At 46.5% G+C, this 27890-nt stretch overlaps 1 protein-coding gene across 1 annotated transcript; it reads right to left on the bottom strand.

The window, feature by feature from the left end:
* Positions 1 to 450: 450 nt before the first annotated feature.
* Positions 451 to 27890, bottom strand: LOC130492546 (E3 ubiquitin-protein ligase TRIM7-like). The gene is made up of 7 exons (XM_056866305.1): positions 27690 to 27890; positions 19305 to 19400; positions 16704 to 16934; positions 9769 to 9791; positions 6718 to 6836; positions 5294 to 5326; positions 451 to 968 (listed from the first exon to the last, which is right to left on the bottom strand). Exons 1-7 carry the CDS (start codon positions 27888 to 27890, stop codon positions 451 to 453), a joined length of 1221 nt encoding a protein of 406 aa, XP_056722283.1.

The raw sequence follows: 27890 nt of genomic DNA on the forward strand, positions 1-27890 counted from the left end.
TAAGAGCAACAACATCTTTGCAACCAGTGGTAAAACTGAACCACAGCAGCGATGAATGGAGCAGTGTTGTCAGGGAGAGGCAATTTCCTCACAGGTGCTGCCCAGTGAGGCACAGAAAAGAGAAAGGCCAGAAGATCATCTCAGACTTGCAGGGGCCTCTTTCTTCCTCTCCACGGTCTTTGGTTGTTTCTCTTGTGCTTGAGAGGAATGGAGGCCGGAGGAGAATGGCGGAAGGGGGGGGGGACACGAACTATTCACAGCTCTCCTTGACCACAAGCCGGTTATTCTTTAAGAACTGAATTGTGTCACTGTTGCTTTAAGAAATGAGATACAAATTTTAAAAAGGGAATGGAGGGAAAATGTCTCCCTTTTTACTCCAGTCAGTTTTGGTGGTTGGGAGCCCCGGAGAGGCCTCATTTGGTGCTCCTGGTGTGAAGAGAAGAGAAGGTCTTAAGAAGAGAGCTTGAGGTGGCCTTTTCCCCACACGTAAAAGAAGGGCAGGAGGGTCTCTCCACGGAAGGAGGCTCCAGAGAACTGGTAGATCGGGGATCCTCGGTCAGCGTCGAAAAAGGCCACTCGGCCCCCAGCGTAGTTCAGGCAGACTCGGATCCTCTTGGGCTCCCCGGTCAGGGTCAGGGGAGGGTGTTTGTCTTTCATGGCAGCCCAATACTGCCCAAGCGACTTCCCCACAGCCCAGATCCCTCCTTCAGGACTAAAGGAGAAATATCCTCTCCTCCTCACAGACTTTCTGGCCACCCCCACACGCCAGCCTTCCTCACTTCCCACAAGGACTTCCCAGAAATGGTGGCCGGCTGTGAATCCCTCACGGCCCAGAACAATGTAACGGTTTTCAAATCTCTCAGGATTGCTGGGCAGAGCTTGAGCTTTTTCTCCCCGTCTCACACTTTTCCTACCCTCAGAAAGGAAGAGTCGGGGATGGGCCGTGTCTGGATCCAGAGTCACATTTGCTGTTGGGGGGAAAATGAGGAGTCAAGAGGAGAAGCATTTTCAGCCGGGAGATTTCTCCCCCTCTGCCCTGTTCTGCATCCTCCTCCTGCTCCCACCTCTTCATGACCCTCTCCTGGATTCACAGACTCTCTCCTGCCTCCTCCTGACCTGCTAAAAGGCAGAGCAGCCATCCTTAGGTTGCCAACCTCCAGGTATTAGCTGGAGATCGCCCGCCATTACAACCGATCTCCAGCTGATAGAGATCAGATCACCTGGAGAAAATGGCCACTTCGGCAGTTGGACTCTATGGCACTGAAGTCCCTCCCCTGCCCAAACCCCGCCCTCCTCAGGCCCCACCCCCAAAACCTCCCATTATTGGCAAAGAGGGACCTGGCAACCCTAAGTCTTCCTGTGTGCTTCAAGAAAAGGCAGGTAAAATCCACAATAAAACCCCACAGTAACCCAACCCATTTCTTCCCATATCCTATCCCAAGCAGAGAACCTCGAGAGAGAAGAGAATCAGGGATATTTCAGTCACAGGATTTTCCCCCCTAAGAAATCACACGAGAGAGTATTTACATAAAAACCCAAATCACATGAAAAATGAGCAGAGGCACAGAATGGGTTGAACACATCTCAAAACAGGGAATACCACCGCATTTGCCTTTCATTGACTCTGAACAAAACACAGAGACTGGAAGGGGGTTCCCATTGCTTTCAGCTTGTCAGGGAGATGTGTGTCTCAATTGGCATTTGGGACCATTTTGGATGGACTTGGGGTGGTTTCTATATTCTATATTCCAGCGAAAGAACAAAGATTGGACTGAATGCAGCTTCTCAGGGAATAAGGTAACGTGACTTCAGCAATAAAGTGGAGCCGATGTCCTGCCTGCACCCCTCAGAGGACGCCTGCGAGATCAGACCTTCACACCTCAGCCTGAACAACCTGCCTTCTACCCTTCTGTCTTTTTAAAGGTTGCAACATCTAGCCTGATGAAGGCCTCTGCTGTTCTTGAAAGCTTGCACAACATTTTGTGCCAATTTAAATAATAAATAATGAAGGTATTACATTGATTTTGCTCCTGTTTTGAGATTTTGCATGGACCACTACAGCTGTACAAGTTTTTCCTGGATCCCAAGAATGACATTTCTACCCAACGCAGCAGCCCCCACCCCCTCCATCTCATTCTAGTGATGCCTTTCCCTGTATATGGTCACAACAGAAAGGTCTAGAGCAGGGGTGCCAAACATGCGGCCCAAGGGCCCCATCCGGCCCCCGAAGAGTTTTTATCCGACCCGCGGAGCCGAGGAACCTAGTACCCCTTTCCCCTTCCCCCTGGCCTTTTCGGGCTTCCCGGGGCCCGTGCATGGCTGGGGAGGGAGTGGAGAAGGCTTCTGCCCAGTCATGCCGAGCCGTGGGCCGCTGCTGTGGCTGGGGTGGAGGCCTTTCCGTGGTCGCACTGGGCCGCGGGGCCGCTGGGGTAGCTGGGGGTGGCGTGGAGGCCTTCCTGCGGTCGTACTGGGCCACGGAGCTCCTAGTGCGTCAGGGTGTGTGTGTGGGGGCAAGGCTCTTCTCTTCCTCTTTTTCTGCCCCTCCCCTTTTCTTTCTTTCTTTCATTCTCTGTCTCCCTCCTTTTCTTTCTCCCTCTCTCTCCCTCTCCATTTCTTTCTTTCCATCCCTCCCTCTCTTTCTTTCTTTCTCTCTCTCTCCCCTTTCCTCTTTCTTTCTTTCTTTCTTTATTTATTTATTTATTTATTTATTTATGTGCCCATGGCCCGGCCCAACCAAGTGACATTTCTGTCATATCCAGCCCTCCTTAACAAATGAGTTCGACACTCCTGGTCTAGAGACTTACTTTTTAATGAAGGCTGGGAATTCAGAGAACCAGGTACACGTATTGGTAAAATGGTATATCTATATAATGATAATATGGTATTGCCTATTTTAAAAAAAATATTAACCCCCCCCCCCCAGAGGTGAGCGAAGGAGATGATCACCACAAGGAAAGGATCAGGACAGGCTTTCCTATAAACCAGGTTTAAAGGGCTAATAACCTGTGAGAAGATGGCCAGGATCAAGCTAGAATTTAGAGACATATCCTTGGTATTGAATTCATGTCCCCTCCCTGCCCCTGTGGAAGCAACTTATTGACAGCTCTGCAAAAACTAAGCCCTCTTGTGGTGTCCTCGGTGGCAGGTTTAAAAGAGCTGCAGTATTATCAATTGGAAGCCCTTCTGCATTAGAGTTACCATCACAGAGCTATCAAACTTCAAGCATGACCTGGGCTAGAAAAACAAATGTCTCAATAACCAATTTGCAAACAAAGAACAGCATGACAATATATAATATATAAATGTGAAAAATCTATAATTTAAAATGACTAAGGTGAACAAAAAGGCAAAACAACATGACAAAACAATTATACATACAATGTGAAACAATTAGAACTCAATATACAATATGCACAAATGAGAAAAACCAAGCGCGAGTATATCCGTCTGTCTACCAGATAAGCAACAATGTATCAGTCCTCACAATGATATAATCTATGCTGACAAGGATTTGATTATTCTTTTTTTCTGTCTTTTTTTGCTTTTTTCAAGGGATGATGACAGATTCAAGGATATTCTCCAAAATATTCCATAGCTAAACAGGAAAAGGACATGTCGTCTAGATCGTACTATCACGTTTCGCTGCGGGCTTCATCAGCTGTCATGAAAAAGGACACAAGAAATATCATAATAGGTGCTATATTGTAATGGACCAGAAGGTTCCTCTCCGAGATTTCAGTAAGCAAAGTCACTTTATGGTGATCTAGACGACACGTCCTTTTCCTGTTTAGCTATGGAATATTTTGGAGAATATCCTTGAATCTGTCATCATCTCTTGGGGGGAAAAAAGCAAAAAAAGACAGAAAAAAAGAATAAGCAAATCCTTGTCAGCATAGATTATATCATTGTGAGGACTGATACATTGTTGCTTATCTGGTAGACAGACAGATATACTCGCGCTTGTTTTTTCTCATTTGTGCATATTGTATATAGAGTTCTCATTGTTTCACATTGTATGTATAATTGTTTTGTCATGTTGTTTTGCTTTTTTGTTCACCTTAGTCACTTTAAATTATAAATTTTTCACATTTATATATTATATATTGTCGTGCTGTTCTTTGCTTGCAACTAACTATATAGCACGGAGCCTTTCTTCTTTCTTAAGGTTTATCAATAACCAATTTGGCAGAAGAATGACTTATTTTATGAAACTGAGCCAAGCAACAAACGTCCTTTGGCATCAAGAACGGTTTCCTTGCCTCAAGCATATTTTGCAGAGCCTTGAAAATGCTATTCTGATGCTTGCAAATTTGGCAGCACCAAAAAGTAACATTTTTTAAAAGAAAACATAACTTTTCAATGAGGCAGAACTGGTTTGAAAGAAACTTTGCTGCCCTGAACACAAACATACATATAGTATCCAGGCGATATCTCTCCAAAAACTAGTTCTGTAACTTTACTGAAAGCTTTGGTAAAGGATTGATATGTTCCGATACACCATCATTGCTTTTTGAAAATATATTCATTTAAAACAGCCAATAACCGACCCTACACAGAAGGGAGCAAAACCGAGCTAAGCCAGCATCCGACCTGCAAACATCTGCCTTCCTTGTGCCTGAATTCATTCTCAAATATACTCAGGAGACAGCCTCCTCCTGCCCAGAAGTGTGCATCCGAGTGACAGACAGGGAGGCGGAAGACCAAGCTGAAGAGGAGGCTTGTGAGTGACAGGCACGTAGTTCCCGCTCTCCTCCCAAACATTAAACACAAATGATGTGTGAACAACTAGAAAAGAAGCACCAGGGCAGGCTGGACTTCTGCCTCTATATACGACCATTCCACAAAGGCAGCTTTAAAAAAAAAGCACACACCATGGATCAAATGCACAATTTGTAGCACCTTGAAAATCAGAGAAATCTGGAAAGCAGGTAGGGAAATCCACGTAGAGAAAAGGGATTCCCAACCTAGTCTGGGCCTCTTCATGGGGAGGATTCTGAAGGGCCCACAAGGGCTGATGCCCAACAACCATTTTTCTCTCATTTCAATATGGCGGCAGGTAGGCGAACGGAGGCAGTTCATCCCCTCAGAGTCCACCTTCTCTTTCACCCTGACAGACCTTCTCCTCAGAACAAGAAGGAACTGAAGGTGACAGGGTGGGAGAGAGGTTGAGGAACAACACGAGAGCAACCAGTAATGTCATCTCAGGAAAAACACTAAACAGAAGAACAGAAAGTGTAAGGTGAAGCTTTTAAGTTAAGCAATAATTGTATAAAGTGTATAAAGAAAAGATTACCTTTCTGCAGGAGAAGTCCAGAATCCAGAGTGTCTGAGGAAGCAAAAGAAACAAAAGTGAGCAGCTGACCCTTGTGCCTATCACCCATCATGTGACGAAAACATCAGTTCATCATATGGTCTCTTTTTCTCTTGGGGAGGGAAGGTGCCATGGTGTAGCCCCACCTCATCAAATCTCGAAAGCTAAGCAGGGTTGGTACTTGGATGGGAGATCAAAGAAGATTCTGCAGACTAAGGCAATGGCAAAGAAATCTCTGCTTCTCACTTGCCTTGAAAACCCCTTTCTGGGGTCGCCATAAGTTGGTTCTGACTTGATGGCTGATGCGTACATATTTCTTCTGAGTTTTGGCTGAAAGGTTAAGTAGAACCTACTTCTGGGGAAAATTCTTTCCAAATTTTATTGATGTGGTAATGTTCCCATTTCTTTTCACTAGTAACTTTTAGTGACTGGAGATTGACTTCATAGAAAGTATGCTAAGGACTGCGGCCCAAGGGTCCACTCCAGCTAAACTCAGGATCCTTCTATAAAGAGATTCCACAGTGCCATCCTAAGCAGACTTACCACCTTCTAACTCCGCTGATTTCAATGGGATTTCAATGGGATTTCAATCTGCTTGAGACCCCACCCTCAGTCCCCCTGAGACCCCTCTGTGGGCTGAGCTATGACATGCTCAAACACAGACTCTCAGTCAAAGAGACCAGTTTTGAGAGGTCCAATTTGGCCACAGACACACTGCAATGAGGATAGGGGTAGTTATTCCTGAAAGGGATGGGGTGGGTGTCTCCATTTCATGAGTATGCCCTGAAGGGCAGTTTCCTCCCCCTCCCTTTGGTTTTAAGTGCTTGTTCTACTATCTAGCTCCCACTTTGCCAGTCCATGGACACAAAGGACTAGAGTTCAGCAGCACAGAATAATTTTGAGAAAATCCACACAATGCTATTTTGAAGTTGCAGAAGAAATCTGAACAGAAAATCTTCCTCGGTGAACTACCTAATTCGTACACACACTCCTCGTATTCCTGGGTCTGCTAATGATATAAGCCCGGGGTCCCCAACATGGCGCCCACCAACCTCTTTATTGGTATCTGTCAAGTATTTAATGAAGAGGCCAGGGCAAGGTGGCACTTTTGCCAAGCAAGGGTTTTGATTGGCTGGACAGCTTTTTTAAAATGTTGCTTTCACTTCTTCTGCCACCAACAGCAGAAGGATCTTCCCTGTGTGACTGAAGGGAAGCTGCAGCAGCCATTTTGTGGCTGGCTCCTCTTCCAGTGGCCTCCATTTTGTGGCTGTGCCTACCATGCTGTGTCTGAATTCCTAAGGTGGCTGCGGGCTCAAAAAGGCTGGGGACCCCAATACAAGCAGCCTCAAACACATCTGGCCCAAGTTAATGTTCAGTCTCAAATCCTTGCCGCATTTCTTCATTACCTACGAATTGCTTCTTGATTCCCTCCAAAAAGACATTTAGATCGGAGATGTCCAAGACGCGCCCCTTCGGCACAAGAGGAAAAGCCACTCGATCCTCAAACGCCTCCTTTTCTTCGTACCTTGAGAAAAATAATGTCAAGGTACCATCCATCCAATTCTCAATCCCCCCCCCACTCCTGGCAGATCAGAGAAACAGAGGAAGGAATCGGCAGAAAGACGAGAGACACAGGCTGAGGCTGAAAGCAGAGCAAGACGGGAGGTTTTTTGGAGAGCAACGTCCACCCCACAATAGTTCCTGAGACCCCAAGGCCACAGAGCAGCTGTGGGGAATGGTTAATAAAAAATGAAACAGAGCCCGTTTGAGGTCAGAACACCACCACAGGGGGAGGAAGGGCTCCTGTCAGCCCCCCAGCCATTTTCCCTGGGCTGAAACTGTGCTGGGGGGAAAGTAACTCCCCTCCTCAGGGTTGTCTGGACACGAAAATTGGCAGGGAGTGGGAGGCAGGAGCCCTTCCTCCCCCAAAGAGGCATTTCAATGCCCTACAGACTCTACTTTATTCCCTAAATTTGCTGTGTGGCTGAGGGGAACCCAGACCCAACTCTGAAAAAAGCAAACACCAAGTTTGGCCTTCAGAACACCAACCCCCCATCCCCTGACCAGATCTGCCTTGCAAATGTCCAGTGGAGGAAGAAGAAAGAAGGGGTGGTTAAGAGCTCTGGAGTTTAGGGTTAGAGTTATTGTGGCTCAGAGGAAGAGCATCTGCTTGACATGCAGAAGGTCTTGGGTTCAATCCTTGTCATCTCCAGGTCAAAGGATCAGGTACTAGGTGGGGTGAAAGACCTCTACCAGAGACCCTGGAGAGACACTGCCAATACTATCTTGGATTGACCAATGGTCTGATTCAGTATTCGGCAGCTTCTGTCAGGTTCTCCAGCCAACCTGGGCAATTCCCAAAAAGCCACTCGCTCAGACAGTCAAGTCAGAAGCAGGTAAACTTTATTGTAGAAGCATCAGGTACAGCTAAGGTAACATGCAGGTTTTCAAAGCCACTAATGGCGGGCCAGAGTACAGATTCACAGGTGCGAATACTAATAGGCTTGGGAAAGGGATTGATAACAGGAAAGGGATGTGATAACAGTGTCTGGTGGAGAGGAGAGTGAAGTAACCCAAAACAGACTACAGCTTGTTAACCGCTCAAGGCCGAGGCCGAGGGCGGGGGGAAACCGGGAGTGGGAACAGCAGAGCAACTATGTAAACACCCAGCAGGGCCCTGACTCATGTCAAGAGCCTGACCGCTTGTACGGGCCAGCTCCAGCATGGCTAGCATGGGCATCGCAGGCACCAGTGAAGAGACACCGAGGACCACCTCTGACAGCTTCCTGTGTCCTGTGACTAGGACTGTAGGACCCTGGTTCAACCCCACATTCAGCCATGCGGCTCACTGGGTGACCTTAGACCCGTCCCTCTTTCTCTGAGACAGGGATGCTGTGAGGAGAAAATGGAGGAGGGCAGAATTAGGTTCAGTGCCTTCGTGTCTTTTTATCCCTTTCCCATAATACCAGCACTCAGGGGCACCCAATGGATTTGTTGAGAAATAGGTTCGGGAGAGACAGAAGGGCATACTTCTTTACTCACAGCCACAGAAAGCCAACCTCTGAGTAACACTGCTAGGAGGCAGCAGCAGGGAAGGGCCTCAACCTCTGTCCCGTGTTTGTTGGCCATCCAGGGGCATCCCTTGGCCATTGTGTGAAACAGGATGTTGGTCTTAATGGACCCCGGATCTCACCCACCTGGCTCTACTTATGTTCTCAAGAGTGAGGCTGAGAGATGATAGAAGGAAACTGGTCACAATGACATCACCACACCCAGAAACGTGTTTCCTTCTGTTCCTTTTAATCATTTGCCCCTGGTGGCAGTAGGTTTGCCAGGTCCCTCTTCGCCACAGGCAGGACATTTTGGGGGTGGAGCCCGAGGACAACGGGGTTTGGGGAGGGGAGGGACTTCAATGCCATAGAGTCCAATGGCCCAAACTGCCATTTTCTCAAGGTGAACTGATCTCTATCGGCTGGAGAACAGGAGTTCTCCAACTAATACCTGGAGGTTGGCAACCCTAGGTGGGAGGCGTGGAGACTTCTATCCCAATAATGTCACATGACAATTCTTCTTCCTCTGAAAATACCTAGGGAGACTTAAAGCAGAGGTGCGAATTTTCTGACCTCCAGCTGTGTATTCCCCATTATGGGTTACTCAGCATGACAAATGCTTTATTTCGGGAGCCCTGTTGTTACCAGGGCAGCCAGTATGGAAACAGCCAAGACCTAATCTGAGTAGGAGCAGCACATTTAAGTGCTATGTGGATGCAGGAACACTGATGGAAACGTGGCACACACACGCGAACTCCTGCTTCCTCATGTGTAGTCTCACCCCGCCCTCCTTAACAAACCAAGCACATCGGATTCGGTTGGGTGGTCATATCCCGTTCACCTCTAAAGTGCCCCCATAGCCAGCCCCGATGCCAACCAAGGCGTTATTTGGGCCAAATAAAGTTTCCAAACTGCCATTTTATGGAACAAATGTCGCTGAGGAGACTCAAACCCTGTATTTCCTGGAGATGTTTTTAAAATATTGCTTTTGAAACAGCTGCCACCACAACAAAAAGATCTTCACTGAGTGACTGAAAGTAACCTGCAATACCCATTTTGTGGCTGGCTCCGCCTCCTACCGCACCCATTGTGTGCCAGCCATTTTGTAGCTGTGCCCATCATGCCAGGGCGGAATCCCAAAGGTGAACACCGGCAGCCTCAGAAAGTTTGGGGACCCCTAGAGATTTTTCAGCTAGGTGTCAACCAAGACCCCCCTAATACTATTTCAGAGTTTCCTGTTGACGAGGCTCTGTGTTTAAGCTGTTTGCCACTGACCGAAGGATGGAGATCCATGATCTTAATTATACCTGATGTGGCCCTCAGCCACCATCCTGAAGGACCACGTTCTTCACAGGACACCCAGAGCCCTCCCAATGTTAAGAAGGTTAATGAGCAAGAACCATTTACCTCTGCAAGGTGCTTCTGGCATCCTAAAGAAAAATGGGAGAGAGAGAGAAAGAAGAGAGACCTCAGTGCTCGCTTAAAAGCCACCCCAGGAAGACCCCCTCAGACCCTGAGAAATCCTGCACTCTGGCCCTTCTCCTGTGTCCAGCTAATAGACTCCACTCAAAGCCTGGGGTGGATCTCCATAAAGTGGGAGAAAATCTCTGAGGTTAACATTAGCAGACAAAGTGGAGCCATTTCAGAGGAAAGTTGTTGATCTGCTTTGACAATTCAACAGTGGCTACTATTGTGGGCCGGGGAGCTGATAGCTAGAACCTTCACCAGATAAGTGTTCAACAGGAAGCTACATAATCTCAAATCTCAAATCAGTCTTTATTGTGCAGGCTACATGCATCTAAACAGTTCAATGTATTCACGACCCAAATAGGATGGTGTGACGGATAAGGGGTTAATCTGCAGCAGGAGCTGACAGACCAAGAGTGGGTGGAGCCAGAGAGCTGACGCTCTGAGGGAGAGAAAAGGATTCAAAGCTTGGGGGACCCAGCCTGGATAGGAGGCTGTGAAAGGAGTGGAAGCTTGGGACCAGCCAGAGAGGGCTGTGATAGATTGGAAGCTTGATAGCAAGACTGAGCGGCAGCCAGACTGTATACTCTGTGAACCCGAGGGGTTCTGTGAAAGCCAGAGCTATTGACACACACAATCTGTGGTAGTGACAGGAGTGAGAATTGGGTTAGAGAGGGCCCATTCTCAAGTCACAAGGGGAATTAGTCTCTGACGTAGAGCTATTCCAGTAGCAGGGAGGTGTGGAGGATTACAGCCACTGAGGTGGAGTAGTCAGAGAGAGCTAGGCTGGGGACAGAGATGAGAGTCTGAAGCTGAAAGACAGACTGAGAGTCTGAACGTCTGAATAATAGTTCTGAAGGGATAGAACTAAGCTAGAAACTGAATCTGAAGAAGCTTGAAACTAGGAACTAAAGGAACTAGAATGAAGGAAACATCTAAGCTTTATCTCTAAAGCGATCTTGTGTATATAAATCTGACTTGAGTTTTCCCTCCAAATTTCTGCCTTTTCCTGAAAACCAATCTCTGTGAGTTCTCTTTAATAAATTTCCCTGTTTTGTCTGCTTAAGTTGAAAAGCCTCTTGTCTCCTATTTCTCACTGAGGTAAATACGGGTGTGGGACTGGAGGAGAAAGAAATAATCTCCTCTCAAATATACTCAGGCCAACGCTTTTCCCCTCAGCTTATACGGCCGGGCTGAGTGAGTGGGATATTGAAGTGGTTGGAAGGGGGGTGCGGCATCTGCATTCATTTTCTTGAAAAGTGTCCGGTTGTAGCAGTCCGTGAAAAGATAATAGATCCACGCATCTCTTTCTTCCTCCGGTCTCATTAACAATGAAAACAAAGGCACTAACTTTTCCCGGGCTAGTTGGAGCTGGCCAATCAGTGGACTAATACAGAGACTTGTGACTAGTGGGTTTCTGAACTACAATAACTAGCATGCACTTTTCTTAAAGGGAAAGTATTATTTTCCTACACATTGCTAATACAAACATGGGCTGTAACCTATACCTATTAGAAATCTACTAACACTGCTTGGGGGCAGCACAGCTACTTTCACAAAAGGGTTTTTCCTCACATGGAAGGAAGCCCTCCAAGTAGCTCCCGTGGCCACATGTGAATGCAGAGGAATTCCCAGCAGCGTTCCTTGCATCAGCCCCAAGTCGCTGTTATTTCCCTTCTTGCCACTGGCAGTATTATATTACAGTAGCATTGTAACAACATGGTAGACCCCAGCTTTCATTTTTGTAGAAATAAAGTCCTTGTTGCAGAGTTATAACTGGAAATGTGCAGTCTGCATTTACTTCTTTTAAAATAAAAACCTAGAATTTAGTGCAACAGATCATTATAATGTTACAACACTAGAAAAACCGAGCCATTGCACCTTTCTTTAAAGCCTAAGAAAAGCCCTCTGATGGGGGGAGGGGAAAGGGGCCACAGGGTCTGAGAGGAGAAGAGCCAAACTCTGTCACCTTTCAGCCCTTTAAAGGGCTTCTCCCCCTTTTCCCTGCAGCTTTGTAACATGGCTCAGTGGGGAAAGGTGAGTCTGGGTACAAATACCATCTCATCTGCACATAAGTGATGGGTTGGCAGCAGCAGGCACAGCATTGCCAGCAACAGGTGTGTAGATTCCATTCCCTTACCACTTGTTGCTGCCGTTGTGTGTGTGCGTTCATTTTTGTGCATCAATCTGCATGCAACAATTATGAGCTATATTCAGCCCAACACACACAGCCTCATTTTAAATCTTGCTGTGAAAATCTTGCCTATGACCCTCATTCCTGATGGTTGGGAAAGAGCTACCCAAGAACTACAGATACGAAAACCACAGGGCACATAAACCATGGATTCCGATGTCTGTACATTAATGCGCAGAGTATGGGAAACAAGCAGGAAGAACTCAAAGCCCTAATACAGGAAGGGAATTTTGACCTAATAGACATTTCTGAAACTTGGTGGGATGTCACTCATGATTGGAATATTACGATTGAGGGGTACAACTTGTTTAAAAGGGATAAACAGATAAGGAAGGGGGGAGGAGTAGCACTGTATGTCAAAGATGTGTACACTTGTGAAGAAGTACATGAATCTGAGCATGGTAGTGTAGTCGAGACTCTATGGGTAAACATAAAAGGAATAAGAAATAATCGTGATATTCTGGTGGGGGATCTGCTACCGACCGCCAAACCAGGCAGAGGACTTGGATGGGACGCTCCTAGACCAGATCACAAAGTTCTCAAAGAGAAGGGACATGGTGGTCATGGGAGATTTTAATTACCCGGATATCTGTTGGAACTCCAACTCTGAAAAAATGCAAGATCCAATAAATTCCTGACTTGTCTTGGTGACAACTTCCTATTCCAGAAGGTGGACAGGGAAACAAGGGGGTCTGCTATCTTAGACTTGATTCTCACCAACAGGGAAGAACTGGTCGATGAGGTTAAAGTAGTATGCACCCTGGGTAAGTAGTGACCACGTACTCTTGGAATTTACAATTTGGGGAAAGGAAAACCTGTTTGTAGTCAGACATATAGGTTGGACTTTAAAAGAGCAAATTTTAACAAACTTAACCTTATGTTAGGTAGAATCCCATGGTCGGAAATACTTAAGGAGAAGGGAGTTCAAGAAGGGTGGGTTCTTAAAAATGAAATACTGAAGGCGCAATCCCAAACCATTCCTTTGAGAAAGAAAAATAGGAGGAGCTAAAGAGGCCAGGGTAGCTCCATAAACAGCTTTTTAAAGAGTTGAGAAATAAAGAAGACTCATTTAGGAAGTGGAAGGAGGGCCTTATAACCAAAGAGGACTATAAACAAAAAACTAGTGCTTGTAAGGAGAGTGTTAGGAAAGTTAAAGCTCAGTATGAACTTAGGCTAGCGAGGGATGCTAAACCCAACAAAAAAGGGTTCTTTTCCTACGTACAGAGTAGGAGTAAGAACAAGGACAAGATAAGCCCATTGCGTGGACCGGAAAGTGAAACTGTAACAGGAGATGAAGAGAGGGCAGAACTCCTCAGTTCCTACTTTTCCTCAGTCTTTTCTCGTGAGGGAAGTGGTGCTCAATGTGGCATAAACAGAACATGTGATGAGGGAAGGGATTTGCAGCCTAGGATTGGCATTGGGGTAGTGCACAAACACCTGGTTTCTTTAAATAAAACAAAATCCTCTGGGCCAGATGAATTGCACCCAAGGGTACTCAAGGAACTTGCAGATGTAATTTCTGAACCTCTGTCCATTATTTTTGAAAAGTCTTGGCAAACAGGTGAGGTGCCAGAAGATTGGAGGCGGGCAAATGTTGTCCCCATCTTCAAGAAGGGGAAAAAGGAGGATCCGGGTAACTACCGACCCATCAGCTTGACTTCTATACCAGGAAAAGTGTTCGAACAAATCATCAGTCATTCAGTCCTTGAGCATTTAGAAAGGATGGATCTGATCACTAAGAGCCAGCAGGGGTTTCTCAAGAATAAGTCATGTTAGACTAATCTTATCTCCTTTTTTGAGAAAGTGACTACCTTGCTGGATCAGGGGAATGCTGTAGACATAGTTTATCTAGATTTCAGTAAGGCTTTTGGTAAGGTTCCACATAGTATTCTAGTTGACAAATTGGGAAAATGTGGGTTAAATCCTATTATTGTTAGGTGGATCTGCAACTGGTTGACAGATCGTACCCAAGGAGTGCTAGTTAATGGTTCTTCATCCACTTGGAGAGAAGTGACTAGTGGAGTTCCTCAGGAATCTGTGCTGGGTCCTGTGTTGTTCAACGTCTTTATAAATGATTTGGATGAAGGAATAGAGGGGATGCTGTGGTCAGAAGTATCCCCATTGGACAGGACGCTTTAATAAAGAGAAAAGGGAATCCCAACACCCCACGACAATCCAGATCTATTTAGGGAATTTTGTAGGTGCGTGTGTGTGCAGTGTTTTTCGGATTGGTACTAAGAAATGATTGTGAACGTCGAATGATGGTGGGAGGTATGTTGTTTTGTTTCTGTATGGGTTTGGGTATGAGATTGTTGAATCTGTGAAAGGGTTTTAAAATAAAGGACTGTTCTGTCCACTGTTCTAGCCAGCAAACTAATCTGAAATATTCCAAATTTAGTTATTTTAAATACACCCCAGGATTCTTGATTCTGGGCATAGTTTATGCAAAGCAAGCATTTGATATGACCAAATGGGGGGATCCCAGTATGACAACATTTTACTATACAACAAATTGTAATAAAACGGTCCCAATATATATTACATCTATTCACAGACCCAGCAACTTCATACCACTTTGCAACCCACACACACATTGAAGAAGGGAAGCCTTAAAAGTGCTCCACAGAACTATGGTATGTGGACAGGAGAATATATTAGAAAGTATAAGGGGAGGTATCCAATAAGTAAAGGAAATAGGATGTATGGAATGGTTTCAGCAGCTAGCTGACAGAAAACAAATGAAAGCAACTTGCACAGCATGACATTATGCAAACACAAACCCCAGGATTATTTTTCGTTTACAGAACTAGTTTGCAAGATTGACAGAATGGGTTAAGATACTTGCGTAATGGTTAGCACTCTGGACTCCAAGTGCTAACCATTACGCAATTTTAATCTGAGTTATTTTTGTTTCTGTAATAATTATGCTTTGTTGCCTCTCACAATGTATGCCTGCAATATCTACACTTTTAGACCGCAACCTGCTAAATTATTTGGGTTTTTCCTAACCCAAAAATGGGGGACTGTGGCGGGAATTTTTCGTATTGAACATTATTATATTATTAAATGGATTTGGGTTAAGAAAAACCAATTTTATTAATCTGTAGCTTAGAAATCATATGAAGACCTCACTTCTAGCTGACCCCAGCCTCAAATTAAGGCCTCTGATCTTAGAGGAAATTGCAGGCTAGGTGCTAGTTATCCTAAGGCACACTAGGGTGCTTGGAATCACTTTCAGGAAAGGAATGGACATCTGGACCAACAACAATCTATCCACTAGATTGGGGGAAATTGTTTAAGATACACAGACTTCAAGGCAAACAGGTGTCAGAGATTCCTGGGAACAGAAACTTCAAAGCAAGACATGGCAAGCTCATCTCCGAGAGAGATTGTAAGGAAGGCTGTTGTAAAACTCTTTCTCTCACGGTCTTGCCTATTAAAAAAGTCCCTCAAGATCCCTGTTCTTTGTCATTGTAGGGAAAGAGATTTGCCTTGCACCTTTGTAAGTTTAATAAACCTATATAGGATGGGGGAGACTTGTCTGAGCAGTAGTGTGTATGAAAAGGATCTTGGGGTCTTAGTAGACCAAACACTGAACATGAGTCAGCAGTGTGATGCTGTAACTAAAAAGGCAAATGCAGTCTTGGGCTGCATCAACAGAAGTATAGTGTCCAGATCACGTGAAGTGATGGTATCACTTTACTCTGCTCTGGTTAGACTTCAACTAGAGTACTGTGTTCAGTTTTGGGCACCACAATTTAAGAAAGATGTAGACAAGCTGGAACGTGTCCAGAGAAGGGCAACAAAAATGGTGAGGGGTCTGGAGACCAAGTCCTATGAGGAAAGGTTGAAGGAGCTGGGTATGTTTAGCCTGAAGAGAAGACTGAGAGGGGATATGATAACCATGTTCAAGTACTTGAAGGGCTGTCATATAGAGGAGGGTGCCGAGTTGTTTTCTGTTGCTCAAGAAGGTCAGACCAGAACCAACAGGTTGAAATTAAATCAAAAGAGTTTCCATCTAGACATTAGGAAGGATTTTATAACAGAGCGGTTCCTCAGTGGAACAGGCTTCCTCGGGAGGTGGTAAGCTCTCCTTCCCTGGAGGTTTTTAAGAAGAGGTTAGATGGCCATCTGTCAGCAATGCTGATTCTGTGACCTTAGGCAGGTGATGAGAGGGAGGGCATCTTGGCCATCTTCTGGTCACTAAGTGTGGGGGGGGGAGGTAGTTGTGAATTTCCTACATTGTGCAGGGGGTTGGACTTGATGACCCTCGTGGTCCCTTCCAGCTCTATGATTCTATAATTCTATTCTATGATTCTATGAACCTTGTATGACTTGCATGTAGTTCCCCAGACTGTTGGATGACACACAAACACACTTCTGCTTCTCAGACGGAAGCCTCCTGGCCTCAGTCTATCACAGAGAGGCAGGGGGCTCTGGGAGGGGGATGCATTTCCTGGGGGTGGAGTTTAGCAGGGCGTCTCTGATTATTTTTTGCAGCCTACCCTGGCTGGAGATGTAATGGGGCAGAGGGGAAAGCAGCCCATGTACAGAGATGAAAACTTTCCAGCAACACAAACTGGGCTCATTTGCTTTCTGCCCAAGTGAAGGAGGCACAGAAAGGGTTTGGAGCCGGCCTTCTCCCAAAGGGGAGCCTGGGCTATTCCTGCCACACTCTCACCTGCAGGAGATCACTGGCCGGCTGCTGACACTTCTCCTCCATCTCCTGGATGAGGCTGTCCAGAGAGGACAGTTCCTCAGAGAGTTTGGCCAGGTGCTGGTCCCTGTTTCTTGCCACCTCCTTCTCCACCTCTTCCATCTGGGCCAGGAGAAGTTTCTCTTTTTCCTCCAGAAATGAGTGTAGTTGCCTGAACTTGGCCACCGTCTCTTGCTTCTCTCCTGTGGTTTGCTTCTGAAATGGAAAGAGAAGGAAATCAGGTCAACAGAACACAGCCGGTCTTTGCGGTGGGAAAGAGGTTCTTCAGGAGACTCTTATTGTTTAAAGACTGACAGACGGTTAGATATTTTGTTTGAAGAAAAATAGATAGAAGTGGAAGAATAGAACTGATTTCAAAAGAATAGAAAGAAAAAAGAGACAATATTTGGAAAGAAACAGAATAATACTCTCAGTGGGTTGAATGTAGAAAAAGATACTTGACTAAAATATAAAAAGCTGGGCAGTATGAGGGATGTGTGGGACACAGGAATTACTGTTTTTGTTATGACATTTTTCCTTTACCCCTTTTTCCTTTTTTTCTATACCCCTAGAAAACCATCAATAAAAATTAAAATAATAATAATAACAGAACACAGCTGGTCTTTGCAGTGGGAAGAGGCTCTTCAGGAGACTCCTATCTGTAGGGCACTGATAGCATACGGGTCTGCCTAAAAACTCCAGGACTGGACCTGGCAACCCGTTATGCAAGCGCACTACTGCTTTCCAGCCACGCGCCTGCTCCAAACGCTACTGGGCGGTCGCGGCGTGGTTCATTTGGAAGCTGACACAGCCGCTCTCGTCAGCCCGGGCAACCAGCCGCTAGGAACCAGATGCAAAGGGCAGTCTCCAGTGAACCAGAGAGGAGCCATGTTCCTGCAAACCTCTGTTCCAGCAGCAGCCATTCCGTGGAGAGCTGACAGCCACGTACTCAATGCAAACTGCTCCCCCTCCCAACTTCCTCCGTTGCTCAATGGGTCGTTAGCAGCGATCCTGATATCAAGATGAGTCATCCCCCCCAGTCCAGCTGCAGCGATCCCTGGACGTTTGCATAAGATCGCTCCCATTGTTCCTGAATGTAAATCACATCAGCAGAGAGATTCCAGACCATCACGGGTTGCGAAAGCCATTGGAATTATAATAGATTTCTAAATTCTCACTACTCCGCCCCGGCAGCCACAGATTAATCCTTTTTGTCACCTTTTGTCACCTGGGAACCTAGGAGGGGTGAAACCCCTCTACCTGCCCCCAGAAAAATAGTATAACTGGGGTGCCCCAAGCCCATTCTAGTCACCTTAGGTCTTTCCTGGCACCTTAGCCGTTACTCTGTTGGTTTGGTCTGCGCAGCCTTACCACGCTCCCTCCCGCCTTGCTGGTCAAGTCTACGGGAACCCCCCCCCCCATCTCGGTCTTCCTTTTCAATCTGTTTGTAGCCTACGTGAGATTGGACAACACCTCGTCTAGATACGGTAAATATTTAATCAATGATCTCCTGCCACATTGGCAAATGTCTCTGTGCTCCTCTCTTTAATTTACTAGTCTCTCTGTATGTTTGTGTTGCACCATTTGAATGCTTGAATACATAAACACTGTTTAATTTGGAACTCCTAGTCTCTGTCTTTATTCAAACGTCTCATTAAACGGATTCTGGTATAGTTGAGTGCGATACCGCTATAAAAATACATAGTTACCAATTGCTCAGCTAATTTCCCCATATAAAGGAGCATTTCGGCTAACAGCACTTTGGCCTTTCACAGAGATCACATCAACATTCAGCAGGGAAAAAGAAAGATTTCCGTGGACCCATCCTGAGGGCCAAAGTATATCTCATTCAAACTTGTGCAGAGGTTCTTTCAGCCACAGACAACGATGTCTGCAGCAGAAAACCCAGAGAGTAGAAGGGACTTCTTGAGTCCATTTGTTTCCCCGACCCACACTTCCTATCAGGCAAAAAGGTACGATGTTTGAGTAGAAATACTACTTGGGAGAAAAGAACTATGAAGCTCCTTCCCCTCACTCGGTCTCCCTGGCTGCATTTTGGGCAAGAAAAAACTGCAGGGGAAAAGATCGACATGTGGCTGAGTGCTTTCCCCCTCAGAATCAGCAATGGCTGAACAACCCTTGGCCCAGTTCAAGATAGGTGGAGTTTCTATCAGCATTTTTACCCAGCATTTCTTTGGGGGAGAGTGACTCCTCATCTCTCTTCAGAGACTTCTCCTGGCTTGCAGTGTTGGGGCATGCACACAAATGGGGAATCAACACATAAGTTCATCTCCCCTAGGATCACCCTGGAGCACAGAGCAGCACCTTGGAAAGTCAAGAGATTCTGCCCCAAACAAAATCACCCAAGAACACAAAAAAGGAGGGGGGTCTAGATCAGGATGAACCAGGGACAGCCCCACCCACTAGGAAGCCCCAGGTGACCATCCAGGGTGCCAGGAGCATCAAGAGGGTGCAGTTCCCCAACATCTGCCTCATACAGTTGACTCTTCTGCTATTTTCTGCCATTCCCCCCCTCCCAATACAAGTTCTAGAATCTGTTCACTTCCCAGCCATATTGACACTTACAAGCAGGTCTTGGCTTTCCTTCACTACCTCTGCTTTACATGCCACAATTCTTTCTCTCTCCTTCTTCAGTATCTCCAGGCGGTTGCAGAACTGATCCTGGGGGAGGAGAGATCCGAAAGTGAGATCGGTTCCTTTTTTAGAATTTATTATAAAACATATGAGAAGAAAACTGTCATTAAAGGCCAAACTAGATATAACTGCCCTACATCTGTAACGGGATCTTCAACAACATTTCCCCAATGCTGAACACAGGTAGCTTCCTCATGGGGATTAGTGCCCCATTCTCCTTGGATACCCACCAAGAATGCAAAGACATTCACAGTGCCAATGCTGATGCAGCATGGAGATTTACTCAGTGCTTTACCCTCCTTGATGCATGAGATGTGGCAAGAACTGGGTGCTTTGCACCAGCAGCAACAACCCGTTCCCCACAATCAACCGGTGGCTCCCGTTAACCCGCCACCTCAGCCGCCACTGCCTCCTCCTCCCGGAATGCCAGGTCCGGCGCCACCGACCCGGCAGGACCTGAAGGTGACTTTTGATGGATTGAGTGATCAACTGTCTTACTTCCTGATCCAAGTGGATGTTTTTATGCAGGATCAGGGAGCGACTTTCGCCACGGATGAGAATCGGGTGCAGTATGTGGCTTCATTTCTTTAGGGAGAAGCAGCGGCCTGGATGATGCAACAGTATGAACTGCGCTCCCGAGTGTTGAGGAGTCTGGATGATTTTATGATCACCCTTCATAACCGGTTCGAAGACCCACATCGGGGCAAGCGGGCCAAGACAGCCATACTTCAACTGCACCAAGGGACTATGTCGGTGGCACAGTATGCTAGCGAATTCCAGTTACTCATGAGTAAAATCATGGACTGGAGCAAGGCCACCTGTGTGCAATATTTCAGGGAGGGCCTCAATCCTGAATTGCAGCAATGGGCATTCATGCAGAGAAATCCTCCAGATGTGGAGGGCTGGGTGCGTCATGCAGCGGACATTGAAAACCACTGGCAGCTTCTGCAGCTCTCGAAGCAGCGCACCGGACGGGATGTCAAGTCCCATGGGGACCGGCCTGGTGCCGCCACAGGCTCCCGATCCCAGCAAGGAGGGGGTCTGCCAGCAGCTGAACAGGCGAAACGCTTCCAGAGTGGAGCTTGTCTAGTCTGCGGGGGATTGGGGCATTTTGCTGCTAGCTGCCCTTCCCATCCGGAGAAGGCGACTTCTGTCCAGCCACCCAGTCGTCCAGCGGCCACGGAGCCAGAGAGGGTGTGCACCGAGGGACAGGCACATCTCCGGAGCGCTCCACCTGGTCATCGGGGGACACCCCGAACTCTACAACTGGAACTACCTTCCATTCCGGAAGCACCGGAAGCTACCGGCTCATCGGAGCCATGGATTACAAATGAGGGCTCCTCTTCCTCCAGCGAGGGGGAAGAGTGGAGCCGGCCGACAAAAAACGCGGCTGGTCTGCTGTAGAAGGAGCTCCGCAGCAGACCGCCCCGGATCATGAGCAGGGAGCTCCAGTGATGGTAAGCGATCATGCCGAGAACGTCTTTTTAAAAGTCGCTATTGCTTTACCTCGAGGGGGACCTCGTGGACTTGGGCTGCGCTCGGACTTTGATAAATGAAGAGACGGCTTGGCAGTTGCGTGTAAAGAGAGTAGCACTCCCCGAACCCATCAAGTTTGCCCAAATGGACGTCAGTGACTCTAAGGGGGGTCCAGTCACACACAGAACGGCCAGTGCCGCGCTGGGGGTAGGGGACCATTGGGAACAACTCCATTTCACCATTGCTCCTGTGAAATACCCCGTAATTTTGGGAATAAACTGGTTACTGGGTCACAGTCCAACTATTGACTGGAAGGAGTGGACTATTACATTTCCTCAAGCCCAGTGCGAGCAGCATAGGAGGGCGGTAGCATTGAAAGAGCATGCAGCCGCGTTCCAAGAGCCCCAGATGGGGAGTTCACCATCTTCTCGGCTGCCCAAAGAATATGCACAGTTTGCTGATGTGTTTGATATGTGTGATTGTGATGAGCTCCCCCCCACACCGAGCTACGGACTTTGCCATAGAAGTGGTGGGGGATGGCAAATTGTCTAAAGGAAAAATTTATCCTATGAGCCCCAAGGAAAGGGAGGTGTTACGAGACTATATTGAAACTAATTTAGCCCAGGGTTTTATTCGACCGTCTTCCGCCCCATACTCCGCCCCGGCTTTCTTTGTAAAGAAAAAGACTGGAGACTTGCGGCTCTGCATAGACTTCCGCAGGCTCAATGTAGTCACACAGCCAAATGCCTACCCCCTTCCTCTCATTCCAGATCTGCTCGCACAACTGAAGGAGGGCCATATCTTCACCAAGCTAGATTTGGTTGAAGCGTACCATCGCATCCGAATGATAGAAGGGGATGAACACAAGACGGCTTTTTCTTGTTGTTTTGGAATGTTTGAGTATCTGGTGATGCCCTTCGGATTGACTGGGGCTCCTAGTGTCTTCATGCAAATGATTAATGAAGTGTTACATGACTTATTGTTCAAGTAGTTTACCATGATGATGTTTTGATTTACACCAAAACCATGGAAGAGCATGTGGTGTTGGTGAAGGAAGTATTGAGTCGGCTGCGCGCTCATTGGTTATACGCTAAGGTTTCCAAATGTGATTTTCACCAGTCGTCTTTAACCTTTCTGGGCTATATTGTATCACATCAAGGACTAGCCATGGACCCAGAAAAGGTCCAGGCCGTGTTGGACTGGGAAGTGCCCACTACCCGCAAACAACTGCAACAATTTCTCGGTTTTGCCAATTTTTACCGTAATTTCATAAACAATTTTGCCCAGGTTGCCCTGCCTCTCACCTCGCTGCTGCGGACGAAAGGGAAGGGGCCCTCAGCCACGTTGCCATCCTCTCAGTTGCTTTGGACTCCTGAGTGTCAACAGGCATTTGACACCATAAAGCAGTTGTTCACTTCTGAACCCGTTTTGAAACACCCTGATTGTGACAAGCCGTTTATTGCGCAGGCGGATGCTTCGGAGGTGGCAATGGGGGGGCATTCTTGCAAGCGGGGGATACGGGACAATTGCAACCATGTGCATATTTTTCCAAGAAGTTTTCGCAATCTGAACTAAATTGGCCCATTTGGGAAAAGGAGGCAGCTGCTGTAAAGCATGCCCTCTCGCTTTGGAGACTTTTCCTAGAGGGTGTTGAAGTCCCGTTTCAGGTTTGGACCGATCACAAAAATTTGGAGGCTTTGAAAGTGACTAGGAAATTGTCGGCCAAACAGGTTCACTGAGCGGAGTTCTTTGCAAAATTTGGATTCGTTCTGAAACATGTATCGGGAAAGGATAATTGCCTGGCGGATGCGCTATCCCGGCTTCCTCAGTACCACAGTCAAGTTGACCTCCCTGTTGATTCCATGTTCACCCCGGAGCAGCGGGGGGAGGTTCCCGGGTTAGCCGTGGTCACCTGGGTGCAAAGCCGGGCAGCGGACCCAGACCCAGCAAGCGGACCTCCAGAAGCCTTCCGTACGAGGGTTGCCGAAGCTGCGCGCCAGGAAGAGGGGGGTGAGACGCTCCCGCAATCCCTCTCCCGCCGGGGAGATTTATGGTTCCATGGGTTAAAAATATATGTACCTGAAGCTGTTCGGAGGGAGGTGTTGGAGATGACTCATGGAGTTAAAACAGCATGACATTTTGGGTTTGTCAAGTCTTTGCATTTATTGCAGCGGCAGTTCTGGTGGCCAGGAATGAGAGCGGATATGGACCTTTTTGTGCGTAGCTGCCCCACCTGCGCAACTTCCAAAAGACTGATGGGGAAGCCCCCGGGACTGTTGAAATCTTTGGAAGTTCCGTGAGCTCCCTGGGAGGTCATTCCCATGGACTTTATCACAGACCTTCCTTCAAGCCAAGGAAAGACAGTATTACGGGTGGTGACAGACTTGTTTTCCAAACAAGTGCATTTTGTTCCCTGCACGGGTCTTCCCACAGCACAAAAGTTGGCACACATGTTTGTAACACACGTGATGAAACATCACTCGTTCCCACTTAAGATAATCTCCAACGGGGGGGGGCAGTTCGTGGCTAAATTCTGGAGAGCCTTTTTGAAGTTGATGGGGGTGGTTGTCTTCGGCGCATCACCCTCAAACGGATGGGCAGACTGAACGAGTAAACTCTGTATTGGAATGCTATTTATGCTGTTATGTGAATTATCACCAGGATGATTGGGTTGATTTATTACCTTTTGCGGAGTATACGTACAACAATGCCCCCCACCAGTCCACTGGGTTTAGCCCCTTCAGGGTGGTGTATGGTAAAGACTTTGGTCCCTTTGGTAATGTTGACTTGCAGTGGGAGGAAGGGTTGAAGACTGAGGTGGGGGACTGGGTACAGGTGGTTCAAGACACATGGCCCTGGCTCCAGAACAATCTAGAGCGAGCCAAGTGCAAATATAAGGAGCAGGCGGACAAACACCGGTCCCCAGGATGGGACTTTCAAGTGGGGGATCAGGTGTATTTGTCCACTAAAAATCTCCAGACCCTATGACCATGTAAAAAACTCAGCGGCAAGTATGTGGGTCTCTTTCCAGTCACAAGGGTGATCAATGAGGTAACTGTGGAACTTGGACTCCCCAAGGCGCTCAGAGGAATTCACCCGGTGTTCCATGTCAGTCTCCTCAAACCCTACGTAGCAGCTCCTCAGTTCCATCCGGAACCCCAACCCGAAGTGCCGACTGTTGTGGGGGGGGGGGGAAGGTGCACCTGAAAGTGTCAAAATCCTCGATTCCAAGGTCAAAAAAGGGAAACTGTACTACTTGGTTCGGTGGAAACATTTGGGGCCGGCTCAGGATGAATGGGTTGCGGCTCCGCATGTAGCAGCACCCCGCCTAGTACATCAATTCCATGACGCTTACCCTTTGAAGCCCCGACAAGTCCTGGAAGAAGAAGGGGGGCCTTAAGGGGGGCAGAATGTCAGAAGTCAGCCTGGTCACAGGCTCTTGACATGGGTTTGGCCTGGGCACAGGCTCTTGACATGAGTTAGGCCTCTGTTTGGTTTTCAAGAGCTCTGTTTTGCTGTTCCCTTGCTTGCGGCCCCTGCACTGGCCTTGAATCTCACGCAGAGACAACTCCGGTGTTATGGCTGTGTACTCCCTTCTCTCCCTGCCAGGCTTTGTTATCTTATGGTTCCCAGGCCTGCCTTGTACTGCACCTGGGATTGCTATGAGCTTATAGTTTTGCCTTGTAGAATGGTTTGCCATTAGCAGCTTTGAATCTGTGGATTACTCATGCTGTACCTGCATTGCCTGAATAAATGTTTACCTGCTTTAGATGTGCCTGTCTGAGCGAGTGGCTTTTGGGGACTATTGAGGAGAGCTGACAGGTATATTCAGAATTCTGCCCTGTATTACCATAGAAGGGTTAGCATTCAATCTAGCCAAGCAAAAAGCTCTACAAAGACGAGCAGTTGTCAGATAATATGTATAGGAAGGCAGACCACATGGAGGGGGTATTCTGAAGAACTGGGATGAACAGACGTGACGAGCACGAAAAGTAGTGCTGTTATAATTGAGCTCTTTAATGCGCTTTTTAATTTTGGTAAAAGCTTCAGTTTTCCCATAACATATCTTGCGAGAAGCCCAACAACGACAGTTTCTCATCTAAGATTTTTTGCCATGAGGATTTAAAAGGGTCATGCATCAGAGAAGCCTTCTAACATTCCAGCAATATACCAAGTAGTGATAATTTTTTTTAAATGGAAAAACCTGTCGGGGGTGCCGGGGAATGCTAGGCAGGAGGGTTTTGGATGGGGGATGGTGGAAGAAATGCATACCTTCCATCCCACAATTTCCCAAACCCTCTTTGGGTATGTTCTTCCAAGAAAGTGAATACCAAAGCAGCTGTGGGAAGGCAGGGAATCCTTTGTAGTGCCATAGTGCAGTGGAAGGGCTGTGGCTCAGTGACCCTCAAAGCAGAAGGTCCTGGGTTCAATCCCTGGCATCTCCAGTTGAAACGAATAGGTAGCAGTTGACGTGAAAGACCTCCGCCTGAGTCCCTGGAGAGCGGCTGCCAGCCAGAGTGGGCCTGGAGAGACCAAGGGTCTGCAGCAGTTGGTGGTGTATCTTTTATCAGAAATTCTTTTATTTCCAACAAGTAGCCAGATACCTGCTGGCTGTATCAAGGATAAGCGAACTGCTTGTATGCGCTCTAGATAATGTTACTAACAATGTTATTTTAATGCTTCTATAGACTATTTGGTTTTTGTAATCTTTTTTTATAACTATGGTGTGTTAAATGCCGAATACAAGTGATGATGATGATGACGACGACGACCAAGGGTCTTGTTGTAGTTTTCAATACATCTATGGTTAAAGGTATAGATTATTGACAATCTACAGCATTGATCTAAAATCCAAGTTAACATTTAACCCTGCAAATAGAGCCTGCAAATAGAAACAGACACTTGAGAAAAACATGTTGTTTGTGAGACAGGATGTTAAACCACAAAAAAAGTCAGACCCTGGATAGCTTGTCAAGGTTACTAATAGGTACCAAGTAGTGGGAAACAAGTTTATCCATCTTTGTGGTTTATTTTGCTTTCAAGTCAGAATGAGAATAACAAGAATATTTGTCTTTTGTGGTTAACAAGACTTGAAGATGAAAGTGTGAGAATGGAATTTTATTTTGAGAAAGGAAATGTTTGGGTGTTATTCTTATGACATCTGTCTGTCTGATATGAGATTAAAGTTTGGGAAATATGTTTGTTAAAGGGATGTTTTGTCTTTTTATACATTTTTGATGTCTGGGAATTTGACAAGAATGTCAGAACAATTTTTTGCTGATTCTTATAGGTTCTCATAGCCAAAAGTAGATAAAGGGGCTTGAGATTGTGAGAGGTTGGATATTCTTGGCCAGGCAGGCTTGCATGCTGTCTGTGTGAGAGTAATCCCTGGCATGACACATTAAAGGTATGTAACTTTACTGCATTTATTCATTGTAATTTTTACTGTATTTCAGATCTGTGTTATTTTATTAGAATCTGTTAGATTTATTCATGTAATCTACTTTTCATATATACTGGTGAGGTTTTTTTTTTTAGTTTTTCACTATTTTATTAGTATTATTGATGCTCTTACAATAAAAAGGAATTTTTTGACAATTCAAAGTTGTATCATTGCTTGAGATGGCTAGTTAAGTAAGATAAAGTATTTTTTTTAGTGAAATACAAGATCTAGAAATTTAGCCACTTATCACAGCAATTGATCTGCTTCAGTCTGACTCAGAATAAGGCAGCTTTATGCATAACTCTCCCGCCCCCCAAAAGTTCTTCTTCTGATTTAAACTGCTGCCTCACAGCTACTGGGTGCAAGTGGGGGACACAGGCAGGTACCAAACATGCACGCTTTCTCTCCCAGGCTAACAGCAATTCAAGGACAGCAACTGAAGTTGAGAAAGTAGTATGTGTGTGGAGGGGTGGGGGTTAAAACTAGGAGTCAGGCGGCTGCCCCCTCATAGCTCAGCCTTGCAGTGGGCTGCGCAGACCTCAACGCAGCCAGACAGGAAGTGAGTCAATCTCCCCATTTTATCATATCACCCCACTTTAGCCTCGGCAGGGGGCAAGAGGCAATGCCCTTGGGAGCCATGAAACCAGTAAGGAGGAAGCAAAGAGGTGTTTTCACTCCCCAATTTGGGCCCAGAGGCTAGAGTTGCCAGGTCCCTCTTTGCCACCGGCAGGAGATTTTGGGGGCGGACCCTGAAGAGGGTAGGGTTTGGGAGAGGAGGGGCTTCAATGTCATAGAGTTCAATTGCCACAGCGGCCATTTTTCTCCAGGTGATCTGATCTCTGTCGGCTGGAGATCAGTCGAATTAGTCGGTGAGGATACGGCCGTTTCAAATTCTTAATTTTAAATTCTTCATCAGTCCTTCGAAGACTGATGAAGAATTTTAAATTAAGAATTTGAAACGACCGTATCCTCACAGTGACCTGTGCTTCTTTTAAAAACTACTTGACATTAACTTATTCCATCATGGTATATGTACTCTACCATTGAGACTCTTCCTGAGACTTTTTTCTTGATTTTGAGAACACTGTACAATTTTTCACCAGTGTTTACTGTATTGTGGGTTGTTTTGTTGCATGTTTCCTTGTTGTATATATTGATGTGTTTATAGTAGTAGCTCACTGATAAACTTTTTGCACTTTCTTAATATACTTCGCTCCTGTACTGATTTTCCTATCTACTTGATACTAGTACAGTGGTGCCTTATTTTCATCCACTACCTGGCATCCACTACCAGAGGCTGAGGCAGAACCTGCAGGGAGTTCCTGCACAAAGAGACCATGGAGAAGGGAGGGATCCATGGCTCTTCCTCACCAATCTCCATGTTGTTGATTTCCTACCTTGTACTCTTGGGAGACCTCCTCAAGAGGAAGGGCTTCATGATCTCTGTGCTCCTTGGATCGGTGACAGACCACACAGATGAGGGCTTCGTCGTCCTTGCAGAAGAGATTCAGTGGCTCCAGGTGCTTCTGGCAAACTCTCTCTCTTGTAGCAGCCACGATTGCCTGATACAGAAAACAAAGAAACAGAATTTGTTTCAT

The sequence above is a fragment of the Euleptes europaea genome, chromosome 1 (genome assembly GCF_029931775.1).
Source record: "Euleptes europaea isolate rEulEur1 chromosome 1, rEulEur1.hap1, whole genome shotgun sequence".
Taxonomy (NCBI): Eukaryota; Metazoa; Chordata; class Lepidosauria; order Squamata; family Sphaerodactylidae; genus Euleptes; species Euleptes europaea.

What these genes read in the sequence shown, in the direction of transcription:
- LOC130492546 (XM_056866305.1), bottom strand. Translation starts at nt 27,890, where the DNA reads ATGAAACAAATTCTGTTTCTTTGTTTTCTGTATCAGGCAATCGTGGCT. An exon ending in GCCAGAAGCACCTTGCAGAG is followed by an intron (nt 6,837 to 9,768) that starts GTAAATGGTTCT and finishes ATTTTTCTCAAG; the next exon opens with GTACGAAGAAAAGGAGGCGT. An exon ending in AATCAAGAAGCAATTCGTAG is followed by an intron (nt 5,327 to 6,717) that starts GTAATGAAGAAA and finishes TTGCTTCCTCAG; the next exon opens with ACACTCTGGATTCTGGACTT.